The sequence below is a fragment of the Spermophilus citellus genome, assembly GCF_964194105.1.
Source record: "Spermophilus citellus genome assembly, chromosome: 5".
Taxonomy (NCBI): Eukaryota; Metazoa; Chordata; class Mammalia; order Rodentia; family Sciuridae; genus Spermophilus; species Spermophilus citellus.
Window position 1 is genome coordinate 86,475,377 of NC_138186.1, and position 17,405 is coordinate 86,492,781.

The 17,405-nt window shown below is 39.5% G+C and overlaps 1 protein-coding gene across 1 annotated transcript in view; it reads right to left on the reverse strand.

Moving 5' to 3' along the window:
* Positions 1 to 17,405, reverse strand: part of IMPG1 (interphotoreceptor matrix proteoglycan 1) — a gene marked incomplete at both ends in the record, with an annotated part of 151,270 nt that overhangs the window by 23,985 nt on the left and 109,880 nt on the right. Inside the window, 2 exons of the mRNA XM_081294998.1 lie at positions 12,252 to 12,471; positions 15,018 to 15,565. Coding sequence (XP_081151124.1) covers positions 12,252 to 12,471; positions 15,018 to 15,565 — 768 coding nt within the window. The remainder of the gene's footprint in view (positions 1 to 12,251; positions 12,472 to 15,017; positions 15,566 to 17,405) is intronic.

Consider the following 17,405-nt stretch of genomic DNA (forward strand, 5'->3'; position numbering starts at 1 on the left):
ACCAAGAATTCTCTGTCCAAAAATGGTCTCATTACTTGGAAAGAAGGAGGACAAGAATACTTGAGAGCAACCATGGATTAGGAAGGAAAACATTAGATGCATTTTTCTAGGACAATATTTTCAAGTAATAATCAAATTATGTGTGTAGGTGATGAAATAAAGTCCTCATGATTGATTTATAGACTGATTGTTCTATTATGGCTTTAGTCCTGGATTTGCTTAAATCCTATTTACCTAGTAGTTCTTTTTTTTTTTTATGTTGGCACCACTATATAGAGGAGTTTTTCCATAAGGTTACAACCACACTTAATAGACACCTTGTATGGGTTGGTGTATCCTCTGGGCTTACTCTAATTGCTTGATGGCAAAATTACTTGATTTTCTGTCCTTAACCTATGTGGACAGCTCTTCTGCAGAGCACATATGACACTCTTTCCATAGCAGTGGACAAAGATACTTGGCTTTAGTGAGTTGTGTGTGTCAGTAGCTGCTAGTTAGCAGAAGGTGGGAAGATCCAGGTCCATCCCAGTGTCCAGAGGTCCTAGACTGTGCTTAGCATCCCACATGGATTCTGACTGTAGTCAGAGCATTCATGTCATTCCATTTCAAGACTTATCCCGGAATTGTCTCCGGGGGGTCATAACCCTGAATTTCTAGCTACCCAGGAGTGGAAGTGGCAATTATTTATATAAGAAAAAAAGAGCCATTATGTATCACTGTGGTGGACACTTTAAACATGTGTCTTCATTAGTATTTGTTAACAGTTTTCCAAATATATATAGACGTTTCAGACACCATTTTTAAAGTGAGAAAACTGAAACCTATTTGATCTAGTAAGTATGACCTAAGATTCAAATTTTTCTGTTTATAATATTTGACTTTTTACATCATTCTAGTGGTTTTCAAATGTTTCCTGGAGGAGGGAGGGTGAGTGGGAGGTCCCCTCTACATCTTGATCTCCACTCTCAACAGTTGACATATAAGACTTTCACAAATACTTTCCGTTGAATAAGGCTCTCCCAAGCAGCCAAAATCTCACAGCCACTGTCTGCCACCATTCTTTTAGACGGCACAATGTTTCTTATAGAAAGTACAGTCTGATGCAACAGTGGTTCCAAATGTGACAGTGGTTCAAGCATGGCAGCAATAAACATGCTTGACATAAGTGAGCTTCTATCTAGGACTCAGAAATATTTGCATCATTCCAAGATTTCTGGTGCAAGTACATTTTATGTACTAGTTTTTGCTCTGGATTTGCTTATATAACATCTTTTGTGTGCATTTCAAAGGTTCTGAAAAGCATTCCCAACTAGCTGACTGAGAAAGATGTCTCTCAACTGTTCCTCATGTGATCAAAAAGCACTTAAATGAATGTTCCCTGCTTGCAGAAAACACTTTGAGACATTTTACAGTTAAAGTTAAAAAGATGGCCCTTGTAATCAAGGAGTTTATAAATGCAGGTATATCATAAGTCCCTGGCACTCTAAGATAGTGTCTTTTTCAAAGCTCCTGTTTCTGGTTGTAAGTGCACTCATGCTTGCCATAGTTGAAAATAGTCTGCTAGGCCTCTGGGACTTTCAGTCCAGGTTTTGGCAACTCAGTTGGTGCTCCTGGGCTGCTAGATTGCCCCGCCTTTGCTCCACAATCTAGTGATTCACCGCCTCTCTCCCTCACCTTTATAATTTCATTATCTTCTATTGCACTGTCGAAATCTCACTCCCATTTTGGACAGAAATTGAAGCATCTCCTTTTTTAAAAAAATCCCGTTCAAGGCAAGATTGCAGCTCAGCTTGAATAGAATTCTGGCTTCACTTGGGCCAGCCAGAACTGAGGGCTTTTGGGGTTTCCTGTTGACGTTTTTTTTTTTTTCCTCCCAAGTGCGATGAAACATAATGTCCGCTAGATGGCGCCCAATTGCAAAAGAAGTAGGGCTGGATTTAAGGAATGAAATTTAAGTGCTCGAACTTTTTTCTGTCGTCTTAAAAACGACTGTGCGGTGCGCATTGGTGTAGGGAAGCAAGGTCTGGAAGGAATTCACGCAGTGGCAGGAGCAGCTCCAGGGGACCGCTGATAGAGCCATTATCGCTTCGTGATTACAGCGGCAGACCGAGCCTGCCGGGTTAGGAGAATGTGGTGGATCATCTTTCCCAAGTTCAAAAAGGCAGACTAGAGCAGCTCTGGAGTCCATAGACAGGCATATCCCCCGCGCAAACTTCACGCCTGAACAAAGTGGCCAGATTTCGGTAGAGTCCTGCTCCTACTGACAGTAGGGGGCATCTGCTGGTCAGCCTGGCCTCCTTTCCCCCCCCACCCCCAGAACGAAGGTTGTGTCCTGATTTTGTTGGTGGGAAAGAAGCAGGCGGTCTTTCTTTGCCAGGGGCATCAGTGCAAGCTCACACATAATCAATAGCAATCCGCATGACTACAGCCTTAATGCCCACCAGACTTAGAGATCTACGAAAATATTGTCTTTAAAATAGGAAGGAAGGAAGGGAGGAAGGGAAGGAGGAAGGGAGGGAGGAGAAGGAAGGAAGGAGAAGGAAGGAAGGAAGGAAGGCAATCTGGATTATATTCAGCTTTATATTCATGCAGTTTTAAGATATGATTTTAAATATTCCTTATTCATTAATATTGATATTCTTTCTTTAATAATATTCATGAAGGCAAAAAATCTTGGAGCTTAGGAAGTCCTAATTTAGCCCTGGAAGTCTTAATGTAGCCCTGGTGGTCTGACTATTCCCTTCTCAATGTATGTCCATCACTTTTACATAGTACTTGGGGCTTAGTGCTTAGCAGTTCGAACATGCTTCTCTTTTGAAGATTCATCTGAGATGTACACAGGTAGACCCCACCTTCCACACAGATCCTTTGGGTTTATTTCCCCAATTTCTGAGGACATTGGATTTGGTTGTATAATGCTAAAGTGTCAGAAAAGCACTCTGGGAAAAAAGGTCTGGTTCCCAGAGTTGCCTGTGGCCTGGGGAATGTGGGTTAGCTCTTTGGGTCTCACTTTTCATTTTCTTAAAATATTTAAACTGTTTGATTATTAATATCCCTCCAACTCAAATAGAAACCTGGGTAGTGTGTGTATGTATTTGTGTGTGTGTGTGTGTGTGTGTGTGTGTGTGTGTGTATTTTTTCTTTTCTGGTATTCTACTGGGATAAAGATAAAAGAGTGATAAGAGTGGTTGGCTGGACATGGGGGCACATGAGACCTCCATAACTGTTGGTGCAATTCAGTCATTAAAAGAAAGATCTAAAGACCTACATTTAAGTTAATGTTTCATTGCTTCATTGTTTTAGCATTATTGGTCAGAAATGTTTTGTTTATGAGTTCTTTCTGAAAGGTAGGATTAGAGTGAAAATAATGCATGTAATTGGAGCTTACTACACATATGTGGAATTGAGCAAGTTATTAATGGGGGTCCTTTCTGGCTTAAAGGGCAAGCCATGTGAAACACTTTGTGATTCATTTTAATTCTTCATCAGTCTCAAGAACCACCATCACTAACTGTTTAAAGTAGGATCTCAGTAATTCTTTCTTCTAAGAGTGGATTATGAACGCCCATATACATCTTGCTTGATATGTGTGCTGAAGAATTAACTCCTCTCTCAGCCATTATCTGTATCTGTGTTCTAGGTGGAATGGTGTTAGGATGGGGGCCTAAGTGTCTCAGGATCAACCAGCCAGGGAGAACTGTGACAGCAGGAAGATAAGGGAAGTGGCCCAGCAGTTGGGCTGGGGTCCAGATTTGTGTGGAGGGGTTTGCTTGAAGGGATTGAAGGGAGGGTTTTAAGGAAGCTCCATGGGATCGTTGGGGTGTGGAAAGAGGACATAGGTTGAAACTGGAGAAGCATGAAATCTATTTGGCAGTGCAGCCAGTGTTGAGGTTCCCTACTGAAAGCAGAAATTAAAAAGGAAATCCCCTGTGATGGACATTCCAGGAGGCAAAGGGCCCCAATGTAATCCTAGGAGGACCAGGGACATAGGAGGTAAAGGGAGAAGGAAGAGGCAGGAGAGGTAGGGCAGGACAGACAATTCCTGTAACTACCTCACTGGGAAGGGACACTCCTAGCAGTACATATACCTTTGAGGGTTTGGGAGTTTTATTCCTTAGATGAACACTTTTGTTTTCTTCTTTCTCTCTCTCCCTCCCTCTTTCCCTCTCCCTCTATATTTTAAGAATATAACAAATGATATAGAAAATTTCATTTGATGAAGTGTAGAGACTAACAGGATTCATTAAGGATTACACTGAATTGTAAGTTTTTCTAAATAGATTGAACAGCCACTGTGTATCCAGAAGATTATACCTACTTTATGCATTTATTTATCAAGACTACAGTAGTGTCAATAGATACTGTTTTTTTTTTAATTGTGATGAGTGACATCTATCACCTTTTTGGACCTGGAAACTAAAATAAGAGTCTGACACATAATGCATTTTCCAGAGAAGATGAGGTTGTTGATCTACATTTTTGCTGAAAACATCCTGGATGCCAGACTGTAATTAATTTCTGTGTTTACTATTTACCAGCCTTGAGGTCTGCCCATTTTTGAGGAGGTTTCTTAGGGATTCAAGGAGAAAATAAGTTGTATGTGGTTTTGCATTTTTGAAGTCTCCAACCTGCACAGCTAACTGGCATAAAAGCTCTACATGCTTCTGAAGAATTTTCATAGCAGCCTAAATGAAAGACGACTCTCGTTGCTGGAAATGCTGGCAGAATACTGAGCAAGCTGTGATTTATTCGGTTTTCAGTTGATAAATCACAGAAAGTTCTAACATTGGTTTATATTTCTCATCACAGATTCATTTATTCAGGGAGTTTTCAACAGGCGAATGGCACACTGAATGCAGGAATAACAGCATGCCACTCTACTACATGTCTCTACCTCTGCAGATGTTATTTGGCCTAACTGACTGCACTGGTAACTCTTACTGAGAAGATGCTGATCCAAATGTGAGATGATATTCACCTAAAAATCTCAGGAGAATTTTCAAATCTTCTGTTTTTCTTCTTCCCCCATCCTGTCTCTTTCTCTTTTTTTCTTTTTCATCATCATCATCATCATCATTTGTCTTTCTTTTTTGTTGGATCTGGGGATTGAACCCAGTTAATAACATTTCCCTCTCCTGGCATTACTATCACAAACCTCCTTTTTTACTCTGCCATTAAAAAGAAAAGAGAAAAAAAAAAAAAAGAAAAGGAAAGTCTTGATTGGAATTTGTTTCATATTCTGCAAATGAAAATAAGTAAATGCTCTCTTTGAGCATAACCTGTAAATATAATAAAATTGGGGCATAGACAGAAAATACTTCTCCTCAGCTTCACTAATCTTTAGACAGGCTTCTTCCTGATTCCCCTGACTTCCCTTTCCCTAGAGCAATTACCGTAGAAAACTTGTAGTTGCAACTTTTTCTCTGACCTTTGAGACATAAATCTTTAAAAAAGCCTCTTGTCAGTTTTACAGCTCAGGAATGTCTTTGTCCAGGGTCTGGGAGCCATCCCTTTGAGATTCAGTCATCAAGAAAGTCACAGCCCGGGTCTCCCAGTTTCTATGGGAAGGAGGGAGCCTAATGTTGGAGGCCACCTTCCTCCTGTCTCCTTCCAACTCAACAGTATCTGGCCTCTGCCTTGGCCACTCCACTAGCTTGGCTTTGCCTTCCCTACTGTCCTCTTTTGTGACCTCCACCTATTGTTCATTCACAGCTGGTGAGATTGCTGACTCTCTCTGCCTCCTCTCTCTGCAGCATCCTCTTCTAGTTTCCCTTGTTTTCTTTCTTGACTCTCTTTGTTGGCAATCTAATTTCCCCATTAAGCGTTGGGGTATCTCATAGTTCCATTCCCAGCTTTCTTTTCCTGCTATCCTACAGGTCACCTTGAAGCATTTCTACCTGTTCTCTGGCTTTAGCTGAAGCTTCCGAAATGTATACTTTCAACTCTGGCCTCTCTCCTGGCTTTTAGACACCAGCTTCATAGGCTAAAGGTCAATTTGCCTAATGCTCATTTCCTTAGCAGTCTCCCCACCTCCAAATATTTTTGGAGTCTTTTAAAATCCTTAAGGGAGCTTACTAATTTTGCTTTAGTTTTTGCATTTAACAATTTAAAAAAATGAATGAATCTATGTGCTACCCTTTGTGCCTGTTTATACATTTTTACTGTTGTCCAAAAATGCAGTATTTTATGAATGAGAAAGCAAATGTTTTTGTAAGGACTGCTTAATTCTTACTTTGAACACTTCTTGAATTTTCTATAATTTATTGAAGTCTAACTTTAAAAGACTCTACATTATAAAGGGAAGAGAAAGAGAGAAAGAAAAGGAAAGAAAGAAAGAAGAAAAAAAGAAAGAGTGAATGACGAACGAACGAACCAATCTACCTATGTGGGTGTAGATAGATGTGACAGGGGCTTTCAGACTAGCTTTAACACTTATTTTCTCTTCCTTCTCGTCTGTGCTCCCTGGGCTCCTTACTCTGTTATCTAAAGCTAATATCATAGTGGAATAACTGAACTACCTTGAGTCTTCCAGAATGGTCTTTTTCCTCCTGCTCCTTCTGGGATAGTCCCTCCTTGTCTCTCTACCTAAGTCCACTACCATCTTAACCAAGACTGGACTCATTATCACTGTCTACAAAGCTGCCATGTGACCCCTCACCTCCGTGGAATTGCTTTCTCCTCTGTACTTTATAACATGACTGCTTGCATCCTGATTATAGAGGTTCTATTATAGTTTTTGGATATTTGCTTCAATTTCTCTTCCTATTTTGTTCTTTGAGGGCAGAGACAGTGTTGATTCATCTCTGGGTCCTGCTGCCTATGAGATGTCTGACTCATGACAGATGATCCATAATTGTTCACTGAAGTATGAGTGAACAGCGACCTGAATCACGATGGCATTATCCTCTACTTGCTTACTTTCCTGTAGCAGTAGCGATAAGGGCCAGAAGGATGAAGAGGCTGGGTAACTGTTGATGGCTTCAGAAAAATTACCCACCGTTTGGAAATAAGGAGCAAAGTTGACTACATGACCTTAAATGTTGTGTTAGAACACCAGCAATCCCACCTAGTGAATCAGGACCATCTGTGGGCCCATCTGACCTGCTGTCTGCCTTTGTACAACATGCAAGCTAAGGGTGGTTTTTACATTTTTAAATGGTTAGATTTTAAATGGTTATATAAGTTCTTACATAATGTCTTCGATTTGCCTTTTGGTTTGCAAAGCCTAAAATATTTACTCTCTGGCCCTTGAATACAAAGTTTGTGGATGCCTAGAAGGCAGTAACTCTGACTTGCTATTTGCTATTGATTATGGTCCAGACATTTCACAACTCTGTAAAGCTAGAAGTTAATGCATAGAAGATTGATAAAATACAATGATAGTGCTGTTTTATATTTACCAACCTTACTTCATCAATCTCTTTGTTATCTGGCTGTAGAAAATCCCAGTTTATATGTCCTCTTTATACCAGCTCTGTTATCCTAACGATTCTCTGACTAATAAGCTAAACAAATGTTTGGCATAGTACACTGTGCAATGGGTGATTCTTTGTACAGGTGGGGGAGGCAGAGTGGGAAAGGCAGGTGATTCTGGGGGCTGGGGAAATACTGGAGATGAGGTGGGAGACCTTGCTTGACCTCTGCTCTGTGTAGCATGGCTCTGATTTCCTATTTCTCACAAGAAGGTGATAAGGGAAGGGCAAAAGAGTGAGAAATCCAGTAACTTGGTTTCTCTATGGTGTTTAGCTCTCCTGTCCAGGAAAAGGTTAAAAGTGTACCATGCCATCTCCATTTTCTGAAGATAAGTTCTTGGGATTCTCTCCATAGACAAACCAAATTTATTTTTGACACACAGTTTTGCTAGCAGTTGCCCCTTTTCTCTCTGAAGATTTCCCATTTAATTCTCTTTCAAGGAGAATTTCCCCAGTAGATTGGACCAACATCAATGAGTTTAAGCAAACACTCAGAAGATCAAAATCTGAAACAGGGAGGTTTCCTATATTTGCTAAAGTGACCTTTTGGTATTTCCAGGAATTTTGATTATCAGTGCCCCTCAGGTCTCTTTTTACTATATGCCTGCATGCTGGAGGGTGGGCTCTGCTGAGTATAGCCCAAGGTGTTCATATCTGAAAAGACCATGCCAGCTAAAGAGCCAAGAGCTATGTAAATTGGAATTTGAGTCCTTGTTCTCCAAGAACCTGATATAATTATCTTCATTCAGAGTCCAGTGACCTGAGAGGCAGCAAGTTCAGCTGGCTGCACTGGTTGGTTGTTCTAGAAGGACATTTTAATCAGCCTATCTGTCAGTCACCATGATAGCTAATGCTCAAATATACCACCAAAAGGAGAAAATCTGAATCAGCCATTCACACTAAAAAACTAAGAGCAAAATAGCTATCATATTGCTAGACTAAAAAGAAAAAAGAAGAAAATGATTGAAAATCTTTGTATTTTTTTCTTCATTTGCTTTAAAATTTGGATACCTATTTCTTCTATTATCAAAACAGGACTGGGGTTGTAACTCAATTGTAGCACACTTATTTAGCAAGCATGAGGCTCTGGGTTCCATCTTCTGCACCATCAAACAAACAAACAAACAAACAAACAAAAGTAATTTCATGCTTATTTTCCCAAACTAAAATTGTACAGAAGTTTTGGTGCTAGAAATACTTTACTGCAACTGTGTAGGCTTTCTTTCTTTCAAGAAAAGTGTTTTAGATGTTATTTTCAAGATGTTTTCTGAGATGTACAAATGCTTGGAGTAAGAAGTTAATTAACTCTGTTCGGAAGCAATATGGTGAGTTTTGGTGCTATCTCTACCCTGAATTGAAACAAGGCTGTGAACAGGAGGAGGAGCTATGAATAACAGGTGAATGAGGGGGTGCTTTTGTCTGTCCCAGTGTGAACTTGATTGCTGCATGCTTTGGCTTTATATCCTTAGCAGCTACAACTACCTAATGGAAATTTGTACTGCTGCATGACCGGCCAGTGTCCTGGCTCCTCAAAGCTGTTGCTAGCTGCTCAGTCCTTACTATCACCGTCCATCCATCATAGGCTTGTCCATGGACCAAAGGCACTAGAATACTTTACATCATCTCTACTTCTACATTCTTTCCTGTGCAGTCTGCCAGACCTCATCAAAATAAAATATAAAGGAAAACTAAAAAACTAAGAAAATTGTCATTAAAAAGTATTTTTTGAATGAAAAAAGTTTTGCTCCCAGCAGTTAGTTTTAAGATGTCTCTTTTCCTTTTTCTGCAGTTCCCTGGTGCAGGGACTGGCTTGCATACATTAATTAGCCCAAGTGCCCACTTGCTGTTTCCATGGGGGAATTTACCTTTTGCCTTCTTTGGTGAAATAACTAAACCAGGATCCTTAGCTGTGAGCGAGAAGGCACATGTGGTCAGTGCCCATTCCTGTTCTCACTTGTCCTTTGCCTGTCCCACATTGTAGTTGCTTAATAAATGTTAATCATGATTATTATTGCAACGCTGTCATAATTAACTTGACCATTTGCAACCTACAGTACCAGCAAGAATAATATATATAAGGTAAGGTATTTATGTAAGAGTTGGAGCTGAAATTATTTTCACTAATTTATTGTGAATAGTTCTTTTATGTAGCTTTTCCTCTAAGCAGCCAGTAGAAGTGAGATGGTGCTAACATGAGTTTCAGTCCCTGCTGGAGCCAAACTTATGTTGCACTACCAAGATAAGAATACCTCCAGGCTTGCCTACTATACCATTGGGCACAGGCCCAATTTATATTTTTAATGGTGGAAATATAGGGGACACATAGAGCATGCTGGACAATATGGGAAATTACCTGCCTGCTTTCCAGAGGCAGCTCAATTTGAGATTGATCAGCTCAGAAATTTCCAGAAATGGAGCCATAATAAAGCCAGGTACAGCAATGAATCTGACAGGCAATGTACTGAATGGTTGAATGATCACTCACAGTATCTGTAAGGGAGACTCTGCAAAACCACTGAAACTTTACACTCAGTTTTTCAGTGAAATGGTAGTTCATACTTTTTCCTTACTAGAAACCAATAGAGTAAGAGAACCTAAAGTTTTAGTACATGGAAAACTCACAAAATAATGAATGAATGAATGAATGAGAAAATAAATTCATTTAAGAAGTCTGTCAAGAAATGACTGTGGTGAGCCAGTTAGGACATAAGCAATGCTTCTGCCAAAACATTTGAGGATAGCAGAATTAGGAAGTCAAATATGATTTATAAAAGTGAAAAATAAACAATGAACTTAGGAATTCCTCTATATAAGTCAAAATGTACAAACCCAATATGAAAAAAGATTCCTATTTATGCTAGGTTATGCATAGGTGAGAAGCTGTTGTGCCAAACTGTACCCAAAAGTTTTCCTTTCGATCAACAATGAGTGGGAAGGACAAGGTAGAAATGAGCTACCATGCTAAGGATTATAAATATTCTTTTGGTTAATCCTCAAAAATGTATGATCTCCATTTTTCACTTGTGGAAATTGGATATTGCTCCTAGTACACAGTCTCCCATTCAGGGCTGTGGATCCTCGAAAGCCATTATTATTCTATACTTTCTTTCAATATCACCAGTGTCTCTTTTGCAAACTTGACAATGTGCTACCAGCTTCCCACCCTCTTTCTGAGGCACTTTTTTTTTTTATTGGTTGCTCAAGACAATACATTGATCTTGACATATCATACATTTGATTCAAATGGGGTATGAATTCTTATTTTTCCACGTGTACAGATTTCAGGATCACATTGGTTATACAGCCTCTTAACTGACACATACATTGAGAAGCCTGTCCCTACTGGTAGAGGCTGGGGGCTCTCGCCTAGGCTATGAATTGACCTTGGCTTGCATTGACCTTCTTGTGTTACTGGATGGTCTCTTAGTAAACAGTCAGCTCTCTGAGGGAGGGAGGAAAGGAGGGGTTTAGTCTCTCACCTCTCTTATGCTCTCCAGGTTCTCCCCATATACTTCCTGATCTTTACTGAGTGACAGGAGAGATTAATTTCCTGATCTTAATTGCAGGGACCCTCTGGTTCCTTCTCAGTTCTACATTAACTTTCAGGGAAAGAAGCAGCCTCTCACCAGCATTTAGGAGGTCTTTTGATTTCTGAAGAAGTCCAGAGGGCTCACTTAGCTGCTCCTGCGTGGGGTTACTACTCCCAGGCTCAGTGCCTAAGGGCGTCCTGTCTTTTTAATGATCCTGTTTACAAAGGTACTGAAGGAAAATTTTTTAAAGTTTCTCAAAACCCTTATGTGTCAAAGATAAAGGTTTCCTTTGGATTGCATTTTTGCCCTAGGCCTTTTTCCCCTTTGCTTTCATTGTTAGTCTACAGAGTGCCAGAGAAAGGTGTTAAAAGATTCACTTTACTAATTCATAGCCAATTAAGAGACTCTGTTGCAAACCTGACTGGAAGGTTGCTTTGGCAGTAGGTCTGTAGCCCTCCCCTCTTGCCCTCCAGGGAATTTACAAAAACTTCCTTTAGTTGTTTAAAAACCAGAATTCTGAAACTAATGGTGAAAACAGTTCCTATTTGGGCACAGCAAGTTATATTGGCACATACATTCTGCTTTAATCACTGGAACAGAGGTTTGCTTCCCATTATCTTTAAGAGTTGTCTCCTCCACTAACTCTTATTTGTTTTTTTCCTACACACGGAGGCTGATCTAGGGTGCACAACTGGGAAAGGGAATTATTTTCTCCTTTCTTTGGTGATGGCGAAGTGACTTTCTCTAAGTTTGAATTCTGATCTGATTATTTTTCTTTCCTCAGGATGCTGTCTCAGTTTCTTCCTGAATTATGTTATGAAGAGGCTGTTCTGACAGCTCACTGTGACTAGAAGGTTTCTGAGGTAGGAACCCCCAGATTGTTGCAGTTCACCAAGAAAGTGCTTTTGACTTCTAGCAGAATGTAACTTAGCTTGACTGTGGGCGACATTAAAAAAAAAAAAAAAACAAAAAACTGAAGTACAGCAAAAGTTTTATTCGGAAAGGAAATTAAAGCTCTCTGTGAAGTAAGAGGTACATTTGTTCTTTGCTTTCTGATGTGGAAAAATTTAACCTGCATGTCTTAGGACTCTTTCTGATAATGGGATCTGTAGCTTCTGAAAGGCTGTTTTATCAAGTGTGATTTAAATTTAATTTTTTGTGGTTTCACAGTTGAACAGAATGCTCAAAACCAAAACAAAACAAAATGAACAAAAAAATCCCCATAAGTTTCTCTTTTGGATTCTTTTACCTGGTTCAATGTTGAGAGAATAGCTGTCTATTTCCAAATCAAGTTGATGGGCTGCAGTGGAACGAAAATCCTCCAGGACCCCGTGCACGGCCTTGGTGAGGTTATACGGCACTGACCTAGCAAACCTCACCTTGCTGTTCACGATCACACTCCCATTTCTGAAGCTAAGTATTTCAAGTTGCTTAAATCCTGTAAGATTAGATTGCAGATACGGAACCAGCTGCAAAATAAAAGATGGTTTACTCTTAACCACGTTCCAAGTGTTCAGCTGCTGCTAATTCCATTTGTGCTCCCTTTCATTACTGGAAACATATATTTCAATTGCTTTTATTTTTGTTTAATGTGAGGCCAGAACACCACTACTTAATGACATGTCTGCAGTAATGATGTCTCATATTTCCATCTTTCTTTGTATTTTGATGGATGGGTAATGATTTCTTCACAATGAAATGTGAGAACAGATGATTTTAAAAAATCCAAGCCAATGTTATCAACTTGCATGCCAGGTTTTTAATAAAATAAGAAGTAATTAAAAGTAGTTAAAGTAATTAAAAACATGTTCCAAACTGAGCCAAGGAGTAAACTGACCTACTCCTGTATAAATGGGACAGCAATCCGGAAGCAACTAGTTGGAAATGACCTATTGAAATCAACAACAGCTTCAATAACAATGTGTCTGTCTATGCAGTATATGTTTCAGGGCCAAAACAAATGTAACGAGAAGAGTTAATAGAGAACTGGCAGCCAGGAAATGTGGGTGCCAGTCCTGGAATGTTCCGTACCTAGCTGTGTGACCTTCATCAAGCCACATAACCACTGTGCGGAACCTCAGTGCCCTTATCTGAATTGGAGATAAAAAGGGAGAACAAAAAATGTTGCCCTAGGGACCCCTTTAAAAACTATAATTTAATAATCTCAAAAGTACGCCTCAGGGCATTGTGCTTCAGGTTCTCTCATTTGCCTCTTGTGAGTCATGGCCATCTTTGAAATCATTTTTCAGAAATATTTGAAACTTTGTGAAGTCAAACTTGTCTCTGGCCTCATAAGTGAGCTGCCTCATCATGAACTGCATACCTCCATCTGAATCTAGAGAGTGCAAAGATGCAAACTGCATTCTCCTAGGCTTGGCCTATACCTGATAATTACCCGGTCCCATCAAAATTTTGGCTCTGAACCTGACCCACATTGTGGTACCTCCCTCACTGTAAAAAGAAAATAATCTTTTATATATGGTTGCAACTTTTTTCAATGCACTCTGCTTGATTTCTCCTACTTACTTTGAACTCATTCTTTATGTGTTAGCATTCCTTTGGTCTTTACTAGGAGTCATCTGTTTTCGTGTAGTGTGCCAGATGGCTAGCTGTCCCTTCTCCCAAGTCCAAATTCTCTACTCTTAATGGGAAAGAAGCTGGCTCATTAGAGATCACATTTTTCAGCCTCTCTTGCATCCAGTGTGACCACGTGCCTAGTTCCTACTGACAGAATCTGAGTGGAAGTGATGTGGGCCACTTTGGTATCACCTGCTGATGAGGATATTGCTTTCCCTCAGCTCCTTCTCTTTCCCCTTCTCACAAGTGAAAAAAGGGATGTGTCATTACTCCTGATTCTTAAATCCTGAGCTGTTGAACAACTGGAAACACAGTCTTCCTCTAAGCTGCCATCTGGAATCTCCTCTGGAAACAGGGATATTCCCACACTCCAACTTTGACTAGGCAAATGAGGAAACATCCCTGGCATTGGCAGAACTACAGATGAAGAAATGTGGGTGATGTTTTAGAGCAGCTGTCTCATCCATCAAGTGAAAGAGAAATAACCTTGGATCTAATTTAAAAGTCACTGTATTCTTGATTTTTTTCATATGGCAGCTTAGTAAGACATCTGGACTAGGTTCACAGGGACTCTTTTTCCTGAAACCGTCCCAGTGTCTATTCATTTCATGGTGTGTGTGTGTGTGTGGGGGGGGGGCAATGGCACAAGCAATCTTTTTCTAAAGCAAATGTTCACCTGAGAAATTGGATTTTATGTGGATTTTCATTTGTACAATAATTTAACTTATATGAAGTATACACATAGTTTCTCTATTATTGTCAGAAAATTTCAATCTGTGTGGTATAATTGTATAACTACAATTGGCCTTGACTGTGTAGAGGTACTACCTACTTTAGCATTTCTTATTTTACTTGTAGAAATAAAATAAATGTGAGTTTGGAGATGTTTACTATCAAAGATCTATGTCATCATGATTATCTTCTCACTTTCTTTGATAGGGGCCAGGGATGATAAGTCTTTAGTCACTTTTTAAGTTTACAAGAACTTAAGGGACCTAAAAGAGGAGCCTATCTACCTGAACTCTCTGGTCATCTGTGCTGGACCAGCATTGCTTTCTATCCTTCCATTAGAGACTGCAACTCAGGAAAAGTTTACCCATACTATTTTTAGATTCCAAGTTTAGTACTTGAGAATTATTTCTGAATAAAATAATTTAGGAAGAACTATAAAGAGGAGATTTTAAAGGTAAATTAGTTTCCATGAAATTGGGTGGCTGTGTCTTCCCTGAGTGTCCATTCTTGCACTCAGTCCCCCAATCAATACAAACCAATCTCAAAACTCCAGCTGAATGCCTTCAGCAGCAGCTGTTTCCCAGGTTTCTCACCTAACCTGCATTTCTCAATATAGCCAATGATTTTCCTGTAAAGTTATAAAAACAACCATAAAAAGGAAAGAAGAGAGACAGAGGGCTGAGAAAAATAAGCAGTGTCCACTCACCAGCTGTGTGAACCGCTGCTCCAGAGCTTGGTACTCCACAGAGCTCTTGTTGAACAGGTTATTGGAGAAAGGCATGTTAGCAACACGCAGACTGAAGAATACTACCAGCTCTTGGCCTTTGGTGGCAAAGGTCATTGAGCTAGTGGTGATATATTGTAAAGCAGGAGCGGGAGTGGTGCTCTCCAAGAGATGATCTGGGGTAGAAACATATCCACTCAGTCCTGGTACCTCTGATGATACAAAATTGTCGGACACATCAATTTCTTCTAGGTCTCTGATCACATCTTCGCTGCTTGTACTCAACCTGCTGCCATCTGAAGATGCAGACGAATGTGAAATTTCCAAAGCTAACTGGCTGATGGTAGAATAATCACTGGTGGGGAGAGTGAGCCCTGGACCTAGTACTGTCTGGTCAATAGACGTTATGTCTGTGGTGCTTGGATCAGTCAGAGAGAAGATGCTTGATGCCGTAAAGAAAGGTGGTGTTTCTGACAGGGAGGCAGAGGCCATTTCAGGTGGAGACCAAGAACTGTCTGTGGAGGAATCTCCTGAGACCAATTCCATTATGTCCAAGTATTTTCCAAAGAGGAGAAGATGAAAAAAAAAAGTAAGGCTTAATTAATAAAATAAGATATGATATTTTCATTGATCATTTTAATAGTCATACTTTAAAAAGAGAGAGATTGGTTAGGAAGAGCAGGCAGTGCTGTATCCAACCTAGGAAGACAAAGGGTGGGTCCTTCTATTCATTTTATTTGGGCCCAGTCATCTAGATATATGAGACTAAAAACATACCAGTTAACTGAAATTTCTGGAATTTGTGCCTGGTCTGATAGTGCCCACGAGGATCAGGTAATACAAACTGACTAATTTGCCACTGGAATATATTTAGATCCCAAACCACAAATGGCATTCAAATAACATCACCTCATTTGGAACTTCTAGATAACTAGCTGCACAGTTTTGGCCTAGAAATTTTATTCATCTTCCAATAATGCATTTTATGTAACTGAATTTTTTGGATTTAATCATCACAGTTTGGTACTTTTACCACTTAAAATTGAATTATTCTTTCCTAAAACTGGATAACCTAATTGAATAGCTTGCCAATTTGCAACACTTGTATTGAGAGTATAAAGATGTGAGTGACATATATAATTTGAATCTTATAGTGACCATAAAACTTGATAAATATTTGATAATGTTTAAAACCTTTGCCACTTTTACATTATCAAGCCCTGATAATTTCTACCACCACTTTGTATAGCATTCTTGGGTCAAGTATACATTAAACTACTAAAGTTCACTCCATTTTTGGTATGAAATCAAAATTTAAATAGTACTCATTAACTAAGAAAGTGGCCATATTAAACTTTTGATAAAAAGATGCATTATTAAAATAGTCCAATAAACCTAAATCCAAAGCCACTGATGATATTTAAGTATTAGATGCACAAAACATGAAGCTTTTTGTGATTACTTCAGTGGCATTTTGGCAAATATGTGGGAAAGCTCTGCTGAAATCCAAATGCTAAGTATGATGAATGGACTGTCTGGATGAAGATAGAATCTTTGGACTCACAGTCAGCTAATTTACTACAGTGCAATCACCAAAACTGAAACTCTGAGTGATAAACAGCTCTAAAAGGTAAAATCATGTTAGTTTTATTACTTTCTTAAAATGAAACCTGGCTATTGGTGAGTTATGCCCCGATTTCAAAGAAGCACCCTCTTTTCTCTTGACTGTGGAGGGTGCCTAGTTGTATCTACCAATAATTTACTCAAATGTCAGAAATAATATTTCCTAGCAGCCAAGATCTCTGTGTATATACACCTAGGGTTTATTCAAATTTCCGTTGCTGTGGACTGAAAGTTTGTGTCCCTTCAGATTCATATGGTGAAGCTGTAATCCCCAATATGATGGTACTTGGAAATGGGGCCTTTGGGAGAAAATGAGGTCATGATAGTGAAATCCTCATGAATGGGATTGGGCTTAATGACTTTATAAGAAAAGATGTGAGAGAGATAATCTCTCTTTCTGCCATTTGAGGATATAGCAAGAAGGCATCCATCTGCAAACCAGAATTCTCATTAAGAACCAAATCTTCCAGCATCTCCATCTTGGACTTCCTGAACACCAGGACAGTAAAAAATAAATTTATTTTATTTAATCTACCCAGAACATGGCATGTTCTTATGATGATTTAAGCTAAGATAGTAACAGAAAAATCTGGGATGAATGACTGAAAGGCTTCCAGTGCTATCTATGGTTTGATTTGATTTCTTTGCAACATGGGAAATGCATTTGAATCTGTGTTCCTAGGATGCGATCTCTGTGCCCCTGCAGATGATAAGGGTCAAGAAATCTGAGGCAAGAAGCATAATGAT